We start from the raw sequence: 14550 nt of genomic DNA on the forward strand, positions 1-14550 counted from the left end.
ATGTTATGTCTTTGTATGAACTTGTGGCAGCGCATTGGAGGCGGCACAGCGAAGGTGGTACATCGAAGGCGGCGCGGCGCAGGCAGTGCGACAAAGGCAGGCCATTAAAGGCGGCACGGCAAAGCGCCGCGGCGAAAGCGAGGGCCGTTTTTTTTCCGCTTGCGGCTATATTTTACAAATAGTATTGATTAGAATTGGCATTTTATCATTATCTATCTTTTATTCATATAGAATATATATGTAGAAAAATACTAGATCAGATAGGCCATTGTTTACTTTCTACCTTGTAGAGGAAATAATCCTTTTTCACTGAAGCTTTCTTCTGAAAGTCACCTAATTTGACAAGAAAAACACATTTATTTATTTATTTTTTAACAAATTATAAAATCTTAATGATATCTTAAATTGAAGCAGGGACAAAATTATTTAAGTTAACATTTTAGGATGAGAGTGAAATCACAACAGGAAGCCATTTTTATATAAATTGTGGATGTGATGGAAAACATTTTAAGAAAAGACTTCCAACCTGAACTTGCAATAATATACACTGAAATGCATTGCTAGGGGTCAAAAGCAAAAACAACAAAAATCACATTTGTATTTCATAAACGCACTATGTTCAAGGCTGGTGGATGCACACTTGCATTTTCTACAAAATATTTGTTGATTCTGAAAGGAGACTCTAAATAGAGCAATTATGTAAAAAAAAAAAAAAAAAAACACCCATACTTGGCCTCTCTATTACCTTGAGTGATGCATTAAAATACTTTTAATGTGCTTCAGTAAATCTGTGTTTGGTTTAAACGTTTCAGTTGCCTGTGTTCATGTTCATTTTTGGAATATGTGATGAATGCAGGGACAAATCAGGCGTTATATGGAAATGTGTTTACTACACATTTATGGACAGGTTTGAAAAATGTCTGCTCCTCTGTGTTTGACATTACCTCAGTTCTGTGCATGAATGTGTGTCAGCAGGCTGCCTGTGGAGCAGCGCAGAGCAAGGAGCATGAAACAGATCCCAGCGTTACTGCCCATTTTCCAGCACATTACCGGCAGCAGGGCCTGATGGGAGCCTATAATAAAGGGCCCTGCCTTGGCCAAGTCATGGGTGAGTACAACCCAAACTCTTTGCATCCATCCTCTGCTCCCTTTCTCCCTCCTCCCCTCTTTTGCTCTCAGGTCTCCCCCCCATCCTCCTTCCTTTATGTTGTCCATCCCCAGAGGCATGTGATCCCGTCTGTCTTTTTAATCCTTTAATCATTCTGTCATTCCTTCGCTAGCACCACCACCATCAACTTTTACTTTCTGTCTGTCCTCTCCCCTTCCCTGTCCCCTTGCTTTAATCACCTGACTCACACTTGCTGCCTGGCTTTTTCACTGTTTCACCAGGTTCCCAAAGACAACTGTTTTTTTCCTCCCAGTTTTTTCTCTCTGCTCCCCCTGGGTATTAACCCAGACAGCCCCAGCCATGTGGAGGCTTGCTAAAGAATATACTGTATGTGTGTACGTGCACACACACACACACATGCAAACACACTTGTGTCCTGCGTGACTTATCTTTAGCTCCCTGTGGCATGGAATTGAAATGTGTGCATGCGTGTTATATCTTTGTTCATGTATGTGTGTATTAGAAAAGTGCTGTGCAAAGCAGTCCCGTGACATTGGTTGAGGGTCGAGGACATCAGCTGTGAATGCTCTAATAACATACGTGCACTGCATGGGGAAATTAAAAGGCAGGTAAATGTTACCAAAGCTGAGGTCAGGCATGTCTTAAAAAAAAAAAAAAAAACCAACATTGTACATTCTTCTTTCTGTTACTTTTATCAGCCTATTTAGTTCCAGCAGCCCAACCTCTACACTTCTACAAGAAAAACCAGTTAAATTTAAAAGTTGCTAAAGGGCAAAACAATTCCATGCAAACAGACTTTGAGACAGATTTTAATAAGTTGATGATATTATAATAATATTCCACCCTAAACAGAACCCTATTAACAGATACTTTATCATGCAGAAAGTGTTTTGAACCAAACTCACTTGCAAATTTATGTTAATCATCTTCAGTTGAGTCAGATTTTAGGGCCAGCAGTATAAGAGAGAGACCTACCTAGTTATCTGTTGTTATCACAGCATGGCAGATATATGCTCTGGCAGAGATGTTAGGAAATGAATGACACTACAAATACATACCTTTAGGTTATTGTTTTTTTTAAATACTATTTTGACCTTCCCTGTGTGTTCTTTGATAAAAAACAAAAAACAAAAAAAAAAACGCTAATTGTTGTTGGGACGATAACTAACATTTAACCTGTAACTGTATTTCATCCAAAAGTCGTTACTGATGCCAGTGTGCACCACAGAACACTGGCAAAGAAGCTACGTTTCTGCTGTCTTCACAGATTTAAAGTTGTGCCCAAAACAATGGCGAATATTAATATTGTGTATTCCACGTAAACACCTGAATATGGCTGAAAGTGAAGGTGACGTGGAGTGGCCTCATAATACGAGACACATCATAAACAAACAAAAAATAAACAAGCGATTCACCATATTCCTTGTTAGGCAAAGAAACACAAGAAATCATGGTAATAGAAAATATCCTGCGTTGGTTCTGTCTTTTCATTCTTCTATGGGATTCCCAACCCAACAATGAGACGTGTGAAATGTCACAGAAGTCACCTGAACATTTGTCAACAAACCAATTATTACGGAGTCAAATTCAATCTCGCAATCTGGCAATTTCAACCTTCAACATTTGTTTCAAAATAAATTCTCAAGTTTTTCGGAGGAAATACTTTAAATTTATTGATCCATGAGGACCAATCTGTCTTTTTCTGAATTAAAAGGTCAAGTCCAAGAATATATCATAAAAGTTTTCTAAATGCATCCCTGTCACTTTTGGTAATTTTTGAGGAACTCATTAATGCATAATTCAGTGCAAAAATGTCCACATTATGAGTAAAAATCTGACAGAAACATCAGTATTGCCATATTTTGTTTGCATTTTTATTGCAGTGCATTTACCTCTGTCTGTATCATAGAGGAAGACGAATCTGCTCCAGTCGTAGTGATCCAGCAGTGACAGCAGAGCGCCTCTGATGGACGGCCGGAGCTGCAGCGTAAACTGTCCTTCTCCTTCAGTCGGAAAACTGGGCGTCACAAGGCTGATGTGCAGGGCACCACAGAACGAGGTCAGCGTGTTAACTGAGCGCTTGTCGTAAAGGCCGAAGATGGCGAAGACCCCCCTTGAATACTGGGAACAAACTGATGAACCAAGAGGAGAAAAAAAGATGGGGGTCAGCAAGATAAGGCTTTATGGGCAACGCTGAAAAACAAATGAAAGCACAGGAGAGTTCATTTTAAATGGTGGCTGAGTAACACTATAGTTTATGTTTTATACCTAAGTCTGACATTACGCTGTTATTATCTGTCATTAGCATAAATAAGGTGTCATGAAGAAAGTCATTAAGTGTCGCTTGCTAAATTATAACACTTTTCACAAAAATTATGAAACCTTTGGAGCAATGTTGGCATTTTTTGGGTTAGGTGGAGGAATCTAGTGGGTAGGGTTAACTAACAACACTTATTGTCAGCCTTCATGACACCTTATTCGTGCTAATGACAGGTGTCATGTCATAATAATGACAACGTAATGTTAGCCTTTATGTATAAAACTTCAAATAAAGTGTAATCGGTGGGGAAACTAGTTATAAAAGAGATTAGACAAGACAATATTTTGCATAAAAGTCTTAACACGGAACCTGGTTTGATAGTTTGATCTTAGCGTGTGTCTACTTGACACAATGCAACACACACCAGCACACAAATAAACCCCTTTATTTACAAATGCCGAATTTAGAGCAAACATCCAATTTTTTGTAATGTTATGAAATTACAGAGGATGTCAAAAAGCGTGTGTTCCTCAGGTAAGTAAATGAAAGGTTATTCCACCAGAAATGGTGGGAATGAATCTAGAACTGTGAAGGACTGTGAAGGGTATGCAGGAGGACAGTGAGCTGGGGGTTAGAAATGTGGTTTGACTGAGGGATTGTCAGGAAAGGTGTGTGATTACATCAGAGATGAGCTCTGAGCTCTTTCCTGTTCCTAATGATGGTGGACAGGTTGAAGTCAGGCAAGAGTCCCTGTAGAGTACAGTTTGCTGTTATCATTATCTGTAAAAAAAAAAAAAAAAGTAAAAGAATGAAGGAGAAGAGCCTGGAAAGATGGAGATGACAGTGGAAATTAAACTCTGCAGAAACAGATCACAGATCACATGTTTGGAGATAGTGAGGGTGGATGACATTAAATACCTGTGATCAACAAGCCAAAGCAATGGAGAGTGACAAAAGAGGTTTGCAGAGAGAGTTCAGGCAGGTGGGAGTCGATGGAGGCGAGTGTCTAATGTGATGTGTGACTAACGGATGGCTGTCAGTGTGAAAGGGAAGGCTTATATAGGACGATAGTGAGAGCTGCCATGTGCTTGGACACTGGGGCTCTGTCTTAGGGACAGAAGGCTGAGTCGGAGGCGGCAGAGATGAAGATGCTGAGGTTTTCTCAGAGAAAACCAGGATGGACAGGATTAGAAATGATAACATCAGAAGAAGAACAGTCGTAGCAGCAAGAATCAAGTGGTGGACACGTGAACATGTGGATGAAAGGACAGGTAGAGATAATGCAGAGAATGATATAGACCAGGGGTCTGCAACCTTTATTCTCAAAGGAGCCATTTTGCCTCATCTCACCTGGATTAAAGTTCTCCTCGAGCCGAAAAAATACCTTCTCAATGAAGACAATACAGTGTATTAAATTCTGTACTGTAAAAAATTATATAGAATAATGTTTGATTTAATTTGACTTGATTTTTATTGATCATGTAAATGGCAACTTAAAAACAGTTTAAAATAAAATAAAATAAATTCACATTAAGAAATAAAACAGTGTCTTGCATCTTGAAATTATTACGCATCTCAAGTTAACAAGAACACAATGTTATATAAAGAAGATTTTTTCTTCAGTTCATGTATTTGAATGGCTACAAAAAATAACACATGATCATGTGGTCAACACATGCAAATTTCTCATTTCTTGCCACACATAAAACATGCATATTTAACTGGCACATTGGTGGTTAAATGAATCTTTCCCTACACAATTAAAATCTCTATTTTCTTCCAGAATAGTGTTTTTGGCAGTATAGTTATCTTGCCAGGGATTTAAAACTAAAGGTTAGTCACAGGTGTAAGGAACATTGATGGTCTGTAGATGTTGCAGGAGGTGAAGTAGGAAGGTGCTGTCATTGCACAATGTGATTTATTTAGGATTAATAAATTGTTATATCTGGATTTAAAAAAAAAAAAAAAACAACTAGTGTTTTTTAAAGCTATAGGGAGCCATTGCATAAGAGTCAAAGAGCCACATTAGGCTCCAGAGCCGCAGGTTGCAGACCCCTGATCTAGACTGAGAATCACAAGAAACACACTTTCACTTCGTTGTAAAATTTGGAAAGAACACCACGTAAAGTCTGCACCAGGCAAAACTGCAGCATGCACTAGTGATTCACTTCAGAGCTGTTGAGCAACACCCCACATGAGTTATTGGAGGAAAACATTTAAAATAAAATGGGGGATAAATTAAATGATCCAACAAGTCTCTGGTGAGCCATTTTCATTCATTCTGACAGGCATAAAATTAGTCCCACTGACCAAATCATGGTCTGTTCATTCAATTAGTCATCAGTGAGATCCATTCTCTCTCTCGCTCTTTTGCTCTCTTTCACACACGCAAACACACACACACATGCACACACACACACGCATACGCGCACGCACACACACACACGTAAATATAATCTTTTAGACCAAACCATGATGGTTAGACTGGGTTCTTTGACTTAATCAGCCACTTAAACAGTGTAATTCTCACATTTGGGTTGACATTTATTTAAAATTGTTCAATTATGAATATGGTGACATATTCATTGGAAACAACAATGTAATAACATTGTTTTTTTAAAACAGAATATTCTCAAGATTTTAAGACATTTTTGTGCTGTTCAAAAGTTTTACAAGTTGTACATTTTCATGTTTTTTTTTATTTCCTCCTATTTAATTCATTTGCACCAGATATACCAGAGTAAAGAGTTCCACCAAAGGACAGAAAGGCTTCTTTTTTCCCTCAGATATTATTCACCAACTGTCCTTTTTACGGGCGTCTTCTTTCCAGAGCGGTCTTTGTTTTCAGGGAACCCACTACACTCATCTCAGCTCTCAGCTTTCACATTACAAATTCCTTCATCTTCTCTCCCTTTCTACTTCTGTAACTGCCTCCCTTTTTGGTTCTTTTTTCGTTGCCCTCTCCTGGGACTCTGAGTAATTCCATTATTAGCTATAAGCCTCAGTGATGGTAAACCCTGAGAGAAACTCAGCTGTGGAGGCTCTGCTTGTGGCAATTAAACAAAGCAAGAGTCCCCATCATCCCAGAGGCGATAAGGCTAGGATTTAATCACTGATTATGACAGAAGCTAACTATCATGCTAAATGTCTTCAATTCAGACCACTAGCATGCTAGCCATGCTTAGCATGTGTCATTTATCCTTTAGGACAGAGAAGTAATTCCACTTAAAGAGACTAGATTATGGTTCAGAAATGAAAAAAAACATTGTAAGCTACTGAATCAGTGGACCTGAAGTTCAGCTTAAGTGTTGAAAAAGATAAAATCAATAAAACAAAGAATTGAATAACAGGTTTTTAGTAAAAAGCACACAAGAAAAATCTATTTTTCTAAATCCACAACATCAACTGACTGCTAAAGACGCTAGTGGGAAGATAAATGATGCTCTACTATTAAAGGGCGAAATAACATCGATATCCAGTCCAATATTTCTGTTACCTTTCAGTGAATTTGTGTCTTAGGGACTTATTGTTGTTCACAAACAGTATCAGTTACCAAGATAATCTAAAATAAATAGAAAAAGTAGTATTGTAAAAATACAACACTGTTTCCATGCAAATTAAAACAAAGAAAATAAATTTTAAATAATAACAATGTTAAAAAAACAATAAATCCTCATTTATCTTCTGTTTTTTTTATTCTCTCTCATTGCCATTTATCCATTTTTTATCATTTTTTTCTTATTTGCTTTAAGTTCTTTTGGAATCTTTGATGTTATTTTTTTAATTTTTTAATTTATTGATATTCACATCTTTTTCTTTCTGGCACATTTTTTTTTTTTTTCTTTTTCATAATATACCACATACGTAATTTTACACAATATAAACATGGGCTTGTTTCTCTGCAACGCACTAGCACTAGAATGCTGCAATGCTGGAATGCACTAGACAGTGATGTCATTGTAATAAAAAAGGGGGCTAGCTTCATAAAGCTTTAATGAGTAGAGGGGACCAGTGAAATGGTACATCATCAGTAAACGTAGTGGACACAACAGGTCACTAAGGACTTCATTGCTCTCTCTCTACTAAACCACATCCATACATTAGTTTAAATGTTTATTCATCTGCTCACATTCCCATTAATGAGTTGGCTAAAATTCCATGTGGTGAACATTTAAAACACTAGTCATCAAGCTCCATTTTCAGTAAATTGTTAGCACAGCCTCAATGCAATATAACCAACTATTTATATTTTCAACTGTAGAGGGACTAAACCCTTGTTTACAGAAAATGGGCAGTAATCAAGGAATTAACTTCCTAAGACAGAAATTGCTTTTAAGAAACAGAATATACCCTCATCCACATATTTTGGAATATTTAGCATTTTCACTATATGTTCTGGATTAAACAGGTGTTTAAATATGTAGCCAGTGTTTGAAAGATAATCACAACACAATGCAGAAGCGTTTTAGCAACACAACTCCTTCGCACTCAACCTGATTTCATTTCATTTTTTTATTCATTTAAATTTGGACATTAAATATTAATCAATGTGTCAGCAAACAGTGTCAACATAAATATGCCAGAGTTGGCACAATAGCTACATTTCATCCGTTGTCCTAAGGGAGGTAACCGTGACATAACATACAGTGGAACAATAACATCTAACATATAGTTTAGCAACATCAGACAAACATTAAACCGACTGATGACAAAAAACATGACACCACATTTACTATATACAATAAAAAACAACAGTCAGGAGTTAAAAGAGCCCAAGTAAAAAGTACAATATTATCGATGACTGCATGATTGGTTTGTTTTCAGCCAATTTTTGAGAATTTGCTTTGAAGGTTGGGTTATCAGTTTCTGGTGTTTTCTGGAAGTATATTCCATAATTCCATAATTTCTGAAGCATTAAAAAAATACAATCATGACAAGATTCTATTATGTACGTTTAGTATGCCAGTAATTAACGTCAAATAATGTAGCAGATAAAATGGGGGCATAAAATGGGAAAAAGGACACAGAACTTTGCTAAGCTTTTTTAGTGACCGTAGGTGTTTTACATCATTATATGTCTGCTCAGTATAGCTTTTAGGAGTTTAGTATGATGTTGATAATGATCATGATGATGATTATTATTATAATTGCTGAATAATATTATAATTTTCTCAATTCTGTTATTAGGTTATTTTCCTCTTTGTTGAACACAGGCAAATGCACATGCACGAACACAAACGCACGCAGACAGAAACAAAAAACAAAAAAAACACCCACTTGGCAAATTTTTTTTATCCTCCAACACACGTCATGTGCAGATAGCTGTACCCCATTAGTTTGAAAAACAACCCTCTGGCTCCAAAAGACACCCTCTGGTAAACTACAGAAGTGCTGCAAAACACACAAATTCTCATTACCTTCAGACTAAGGGCAGAATAACGGAAGCAAATAGGAAGAACAAGATTTTTTTTTAAAGCCACAAGGTGCATTTTTCCTGACATTGCTCAAGGTACCTACAGTGTTACTGAGGTGTTTGAAAGGAAAGGTAAAGGTTATTGCCATTTAAAAAGCATTTATGAGCAACATAGAGAAAAACCTACAGCCTAACGATATAACTTAGAACTCACGGTGTTGACCTTGCGAAATCAAAGCAGTTTAAACATTTAGCACCCATAATCATTTTTTAAACTTGCCTTATCCTGCACAGGGTCGGAGAACGTCTATTTCTAACGTTTTTGGACAAAAGCATGTGCATTCTTATCAAATGGTGTATGCTTGTGAATAGTGGTTTGTGCAATTCTTGTCGGATGGCAAACATAAAGAGACAATCACATAAAGAGACACTCACATTTACTTCAAAGAAGAATTAAGACTTCAATGAATATCTGCATCTTTTTCAATAGAAACTAAAGTATGTCCCAAAAACTTCCTAGAAAGACCACCAGAAATTAAACCAGCAAGGGTCCTTGCAGACTGAAGAACACGTCTTGCTTGGATTTAAAGGTTCCATATCATGCTATTTTTCACCCATCTCCATTTGTTCTAAGAACCCCAAAAACATAGTATTTGAGGTTTTTTTTTCCCAAACTCGCCTGTTTTCTAGAGTTTTAGCCTCTGAAAAGTCACTTTCTGAACAACTCTACACAAACACGCTGATTTGCGGCCTACTTATGTATCTTCATAAGTGGGCGTGTCTATAGACGGGACACTGACTTCATCCTCCCCGCACGGTGAAATAGGGCCAGAGGACGGCCCACCCTCCTCCCACCCACTCCGTAGCCGAGCTCAAGCTGCTTTATAAACACAAGACAGAGCGTGGGGGCGTGGTATTCGCCGGTACATACATAGACTGTAGAAAATACATACAAAGCACTAAGCAAAGGATGATGAAATGCTCACCTTCGTGGGCGTGTCTGTTTTCAATCACGGCAGAGAGCTTCCTCTAACTAACGATTGAGGGAATCAATAAAAAAACATTTTGGGCATGTGTATGAAGCCCAATTATCACTTTATGATGTTTAAAGCACAGAAAAGTCCATTTAGCTTAAAATGGGCCCTTTAAAATAAAATATTAGGACAAAACATGTTCAGGTGAATTCTTTTACTTTATCTGTTTTTATTTGACTTTTGTCTCATTAATAAATCTTGTTGATTGCCCACATGTCATGTGTGAGAGTAGCATTCATTAATAATTTCCTGAACACTCAATGGGGAACAATTGACTTCCCAGTCTGTTAAGAATTTCAACAACATGACTATCAATGAGGCTTGCATGCTCTGTCACGCTGTTATAGTAAAAAGTTAAACTAAAATATCAAGCTCAATCTCAAGTTTATGTTTTAGAGAAAAAGCTGAAAAAGTCCAACCGTTTCTACCTTTCAAATCAGAATTATGATTTAAAACGAAAGAGTAGCACTACAGAGAAGAATTGACAAGTCTATTCTCAAAAGAAATGCCTCTACTACTGTTTCCACTCCTTTTCACCATCAACATAAACTTGGATTTTTCTTCTTATACAAGAGGGAGTGAGGTCAATAAGAAGTGTCCAGACATCGGCCGTGTTGTGAAATCTTTAGCTTTTGCCTTGGAAAAATTCGTCCGAACAGATCTTCTGTAGATTATGAGTAGTTCATTGAGCTCAAGACACAGTCAGTACAGAGAGCTTTACAAGCATTGCTGCCCGCAGAGTGTGTGAAACAGAAAGTTTTACACATCAGTATTTAAAGACTTTCTGAACAAAGACTTTATGCCCGGAACAGAAGAGAGATAGGAAAGTCTGTGAAACTGTGTTAATGCGTTAATTAACATTATTCCCAGACTTCGCAAGAGGAGTTACTGGTGGACCATGGAGGAAGCAAAACCACTGAACACAGATGTACCCATTGTTTTCCAAAACTCATAGAGTTGAAGGCTATAGATAAGGAGAAATCATGGAGAGAGCAGATTTTCACACAAGAGAAAAAAAATGCTCAAGGCAGAATATCAAATACACATTGAACACTTGAAATTAAGCCTTCATGAATGATTATAAGTTTTGCCATAACAAGAGAAATCCACATGATTGGAATTTTTGCCACAATAGCCACTTAAAGGTGATTTTCTCCAGATACACTTTTTAAGTTTTTGGTTGAAATTGTCTTTATGTCCTGACAGAAATTAAGATCTTATGTGCTCTGAAAAAGGAACAAAGAAAATCCATCATCTGTAGCAGCTGTAAATCTGTACTAACTTCGACCAATGGAAAAAAAACAAACCGTTTTTTTTAACCAATCACGTCTCCCTGCTCGTTCTCAATCCCTCACATGCACGAGCTCACACTGAAAGCGCGTCACCGCTGACAGTGTTAAAACAGAGTTTTTGGTCATGTTTTTTTTAACATATATAGTGATAAAGTTTATTGTTTACTTAATTCAAAATACAAGCGATGAGCTGAGCTCCTCTTCTGCAGCAGCTGTGCGCATGCATGTGAGTGAGACGAAGCACAGGGGGGAGGGGGGAGGTGGTAAAGGCAAGGCAAGGCAAATTTATTTGTATAGCGCATTTCATACTCAAGGCAACTCAATGTGCTTTACATGATAAAACATTCAATTGTTTAAAATCAATAAGAACATTTAAAATCATCAGTAAAATCAATTAAAATCATCAGTAAAATCAATTAAAATCATCAGTAAAATCAATTAAAATCATCAGTAAAATCAATTAAAATCATCAGTAAAATCATCATGACATCAACAACATGACTAAAAATCTCTCTCTCAATCATATGCAGTAGAGAAAAAAAGTGCCTTTAACTTTGATTTAAAAATGTTCACATTAGATGCTGACTTCAGCTCTGCTGGAAGTTTGTTCCACTTCTTTGCAGCATAACAACTAAAAGCAGCATCACCATGTTTACTGTGAGCTCTGGGCTCCACTATCTGACCTGTGTCCATAGATCTGAGAGACCTGCTGGGTTCATACCTGACTATCATGTCACTGATGTATTCTGGACCAAACCCATTCACAGATTTATACATTTATAAAGGCGGAGCTGTCGAGGAGGCTACATTCAAAATCATGCTCGCTTTCGAAAATCACCTACCCTACCTTTAAGAATTTAAAAAAGAATGCTTTATGATATACCAGCTATATTAATACAATAATAATATTGCAGAGAAAGGATGAAAATCAATGGTATCTGCAGATAGTGCTGTCACTATTGATTCTAGTTCAGCAAATTCCCATCAGTTCCATAGTTCTCCAATGGTAACATGTCACATCCAGTGCTGAGGTTTTTATTTCCTTATGCGGGTCAGTGACAAAAAATATTAATAAAAAAAAAATATATATTTATAACCAGTAACTCATAGGAAGACACGCTGTCACACTGAGTGACAGTAACCAGTTTAGAAAATTGCATGGTCAAAATTTCATGCAGAGTAAACTGAATCAATCAATTCTGTTGGTGAAAGCACTACTTCCTATCAGTCACAAAACACACACTCATTTAATAAACAAATAAATATGGGTCTTTTTTTAAAACCACGTCTTGCAATCCATCTTTAGCAGCCTTTTAGGGATGACAGGATAAAAGGCTTGAGATCTATACCGTCTAATGGAGCTGGCTCATTAATTCATTACGCAAACAAAAACTACAAGGTATAGGGTTAAATAATGGCTGACTATTCAGGAAACGCAAGACAGTGCAGTTGTACGCAACATTGGATTTATGATTAATATTCAAAACATTGATGGTTCAAAACATCGCCCTGCGATATATATTTTTTATTTTGCTACCTTGACGGTGGTCTGATCTCATCCACAACAATATAAAGAGGAGATTAAAGATAAATCCTGACAATCAATAATCATGCAAAGGGCGCTCTGTTCTCTCATGGATTTTACATTCCAATGACTTCAGTAGAACATGGCTTGGCAGCGGTTATTAGGATGGATGGAGTAATATGTGTCATGGGTGTCCGGATTACAGTGTTTGTGAATGAAGCCTTGTCCCATCTGACTCCTCTTCCCATCTATATTCTCTTTTTCTTCTCCTTTTCACAAAGCGGACTCCAGCAGATAATATAAGAAGCCTGTGAGAAGTAAGGCAAGAGAGGATGATAGCAATTCCAAAACCACAAGTGGCTCTGACAGTAACAAAAGAGCATAGAATCTGCTGAGCAGATCCTGGGAAAAAAAAGAGAAAAGAGGTAGAATCCTGTATACACAAACAGGGCATGAAAAGAAAAGAGGAAGAAATATTACCCTGCCAGTGATTGAACATGAAAGGCTGGAAATTAGTCCTTAAATGCACTCGTAGCAACCTGTTTGGGTTTAGAAACAGGTTTGGTTTGCACTCACACGTCCAGTTAAATGTAACACATGCACAGTGATGGCTTAGGGGACAATACGTCTGTTTAAAGCACAGCGATGGGCATTGGGTCAGAGTCAGAGGGGAGTGACGCTGGGAAAAAAGGCTCCTGGGTCAAAACTTTGTCCTTATGGTGGCACTTCTCTATTCTTGTTGATTAGACCATTCCACTTCTCTGCACCTGTTCTTTCTCATTCTCATCCCCTTCTCTCTCAGCTCCTCCTTCGGGGCACGGCCCTCAGGCTTCATGAATAAACTTTCTAAAAATAGGTCTGCAGCATATGAGGACAAAAGGCCAAGCCAGTTATGGCCACCTGCACCATTTTCATTGCTTCTTACTACTTAACTATTGGGAAAGGTATTAATCAACATAATGAATAACGGAGAAGTGGTTGTCAAGACAAAGATGTCAAATAACAGTTAATTTCTACTTCTACCTTTGTCTAACAATTGATCAACTGACAGCTGCAATAAACATATTTCCCCAAATGTCAATACTTCTATACTCACATTATGACTCCATATTTGCTTGCAGTTGTCATTACATTCTTCTTAATAATAGTATACCCAGCAGAGGACAAAAAGGACTTCACACTCATGCACTCATTAAGCTCTAATCCACAACAAGGGGATTGGAGTAAATTGTAAGTAATAAACAGGAAAAACGGTAACACTTTACTTGACGTTTTATACATAAAGGTTGACATTGCAGTGTCATTATTATGACATGACACCTGTCATTGGCATGAATAAGGTGTCATGAAGGCTGTCATTAAGTGTTGTTCATTACCCTCACCCTAACCATAACCCTAACTTAAACCCCTCCACCCTACCCAAAAAATGCCAACATAGCTCCAAAGGTGTCATAATTTAGCAAACGACACTTAATGACAGCCTTCATGACACCTTCTTCATGCTAATGACAGCGTAATGTCAGCCCCACATATAAAACTTCAAGTAAAGTGTTACTGGAAAAATATACTGTATTCCTTTATGGCGTTAGTCTACAGTAAAAGTTAAGGTTCCTGTGCATCGTTGCTATGTGTGTTTTTAACCAACTTTGATCAATAGCACACATGTTTAAAACATTCCCTGTGGCACATCATCAAACAAAAAGCCCACTTTGTAGCACAGTCGCATGCCTCCTACCCACAGTGACGTGAACGACCCTATTACTCATCGAGTGTTTTAGGCTTCATACTCTGAACACCTTGGGCAAAATAAATGCAAAGAATAAATTATGTTTTTCAGATAAATCAGGTGAAATCAAACTTTTTTACACAGTAAACCTGGTGATATGTCATTACTATG

At 37.5% G+C, this 14550-nt stretch overlaps 1 protein-coding gene across 9 annotated transcripts in view; it reads right to left on the bottom strand.

Annotated features, from left to right (window-relative positions):
* gria4a (glutamate receptor, ionotropic, AMPA 4a) overlaps positions 1 to 14550 on the bottom strand; it is a 116682-nt gene that overhangs the window by 61866 nt on the left and 40266 nt on the right. For all 9 annotated transcript variants that reach the window (XM_028465541.1, XM_028465535.1, XM_028465532.1 and 6 more), the window contains exon 3: positions 3022 to 3261. In XM_028465541.1, the coding sequence (XP_028321342.1) occupies positions 3022 to 3261 (240 nt within the window). The remainder of the gene's footprint in view (positions 1 to 3021; positions 3262 to 14550) is intronic.

This window comes from Gouania willdenowi, chromosome 13 (genome assembly GCF_900634775.1).
Source record: "Gouania willdenowi chromosome 13, fGouWil2.1, whole genome shotgun sequence".
NCBI classification, from domain to species: Eukaryota; Metazoa; Chordata; class Actinopteri; order Blenniiformes; family Gobiesocidae; genus Gouania; species Gouania willdenowi.